The 1,102-nt window shown below is 42.6% G+C and overlaps 1 protein-coding gene across 1 annotated transcript in view; it reads left to right on the plus strand.

Annotated features, from left to right (window-relative positions):
- The first annotated feature begins 263 nt into the window (after positions 1-263).
- LOC101856662 (solute carrier family 28 member 3) overlaps positions 264-1,102 on the plus strand; it is a 10,750-nt gene continuing 9,911 nt past the window's right edge. The window contains exon 1 of the mRNA XM_035970036.1: positions 264-718. Coding sequence (XP_035825929.1) covers positions 264-718 — 455 coding nt within the window. The remainder of the gene's footprint in view (positions 719-1,102) is intronic.

Genomic DNA, 1,102 nt, shown 5'->3' on the forward strand with positions numbered 1-1,102 from the left:
AATAACATCGTTAGCACAGAGACGGTATATTTCCTCTGAACTAGCCCTGTCTGCTGCCTACCTCTTTCTCGTACCTAACTCTCTTGCAACAACAGATCTAGCTGTAGTCACTATTTTTTAAACTCTGAAAATATTGCCAAGTCCTATCAAAACTGTAACAGCTTTGTAAAGTTTAAAAGAAAACATATATTGATTATCATGGGACTAAAAAAACATAATTGCTCTCCACAGCTTTGCCTCGAGATCATAAAAGACTCGAAAACATGGATGAAACAAAAGGATCTGTCGTGAAAACACCTGACAAAACGTCGGAAGTGAAGACAAGAGTTGAGAACGGAAAGACTCCAGATACCACGGACGAAATGTCGGAAGTAAAGACAACAGTTGAGAATGGAAAGACTCCAGATACCACGGACGAAATGTCGGGAGTAAAGACAAGAATTGAGAATGGAAAGACTCCCCACCCCCCAGATGGATCCGAGGACGTTAAAGATACAGCGAAGATAGATTTGAGAGAGGAGTCGCAGGTTGTGGTTGAGGCCGAAAGTCCTGACCACTACGTCATCAAGGACAAAGGCTGTTGGGTTAGGAACGTATCTCGGGTGGAGCTGGCGGTGAGCGCGGTGTGGGCAAAAAACCGCCGCTATGTTCTAAGTGGTTTCAAAATCTTCCTTCTGCTGGTGTACCTAGCTTACTTCATCTACTGCATGACCGTGAGGTAAGTGATTCCGAAGCTAGTTTGTGTTGCATTGGATTCCCCTTGAAAAATGGACGAGATGGTTTCTTTGTTTTCCTGTTTGTATTTTTTAAAGAGTACCAGCGCTTGTGGGTGTGTGGGAGAAAAAAGCTATGATCTCTTTTTCTCTTAAGGTTATAATATTAAACATGTTAAGGCAATTGTTACTTGAGTTTGGTCATAATTACTACTATGTGTAACTAGTTTTATGACTTAATATGTCTGTGTGTGCGTGTCTATGTGCGTGCATGTGTGCTAATGTTTGTGTATGTGTGTGTGTGTGTGTGTGTGTGTGTGTGTGTGTGTGTGTGTGTGTGTGTGTGTGTGTGTATGTTGGGTGTGTGTGTTTGGGTGTGCACACGTGCG

The sequence above is a fragment of the Aplysia californica genome, unplaced genomic scaffold (genome assembly GCF_000002075.1).
Source record: "Aplysia californica isolate F4 #8 unplaced genomic scaffold, AplCal3.0 scaffold00211, whole genome shotgun sequence".
Lineage (NCBI taxonomy): Eukaryota > Metazoa > Mollusca > Gastropoda > Aplysiida > Aplysiidae > Aplysia > Aplysia californica.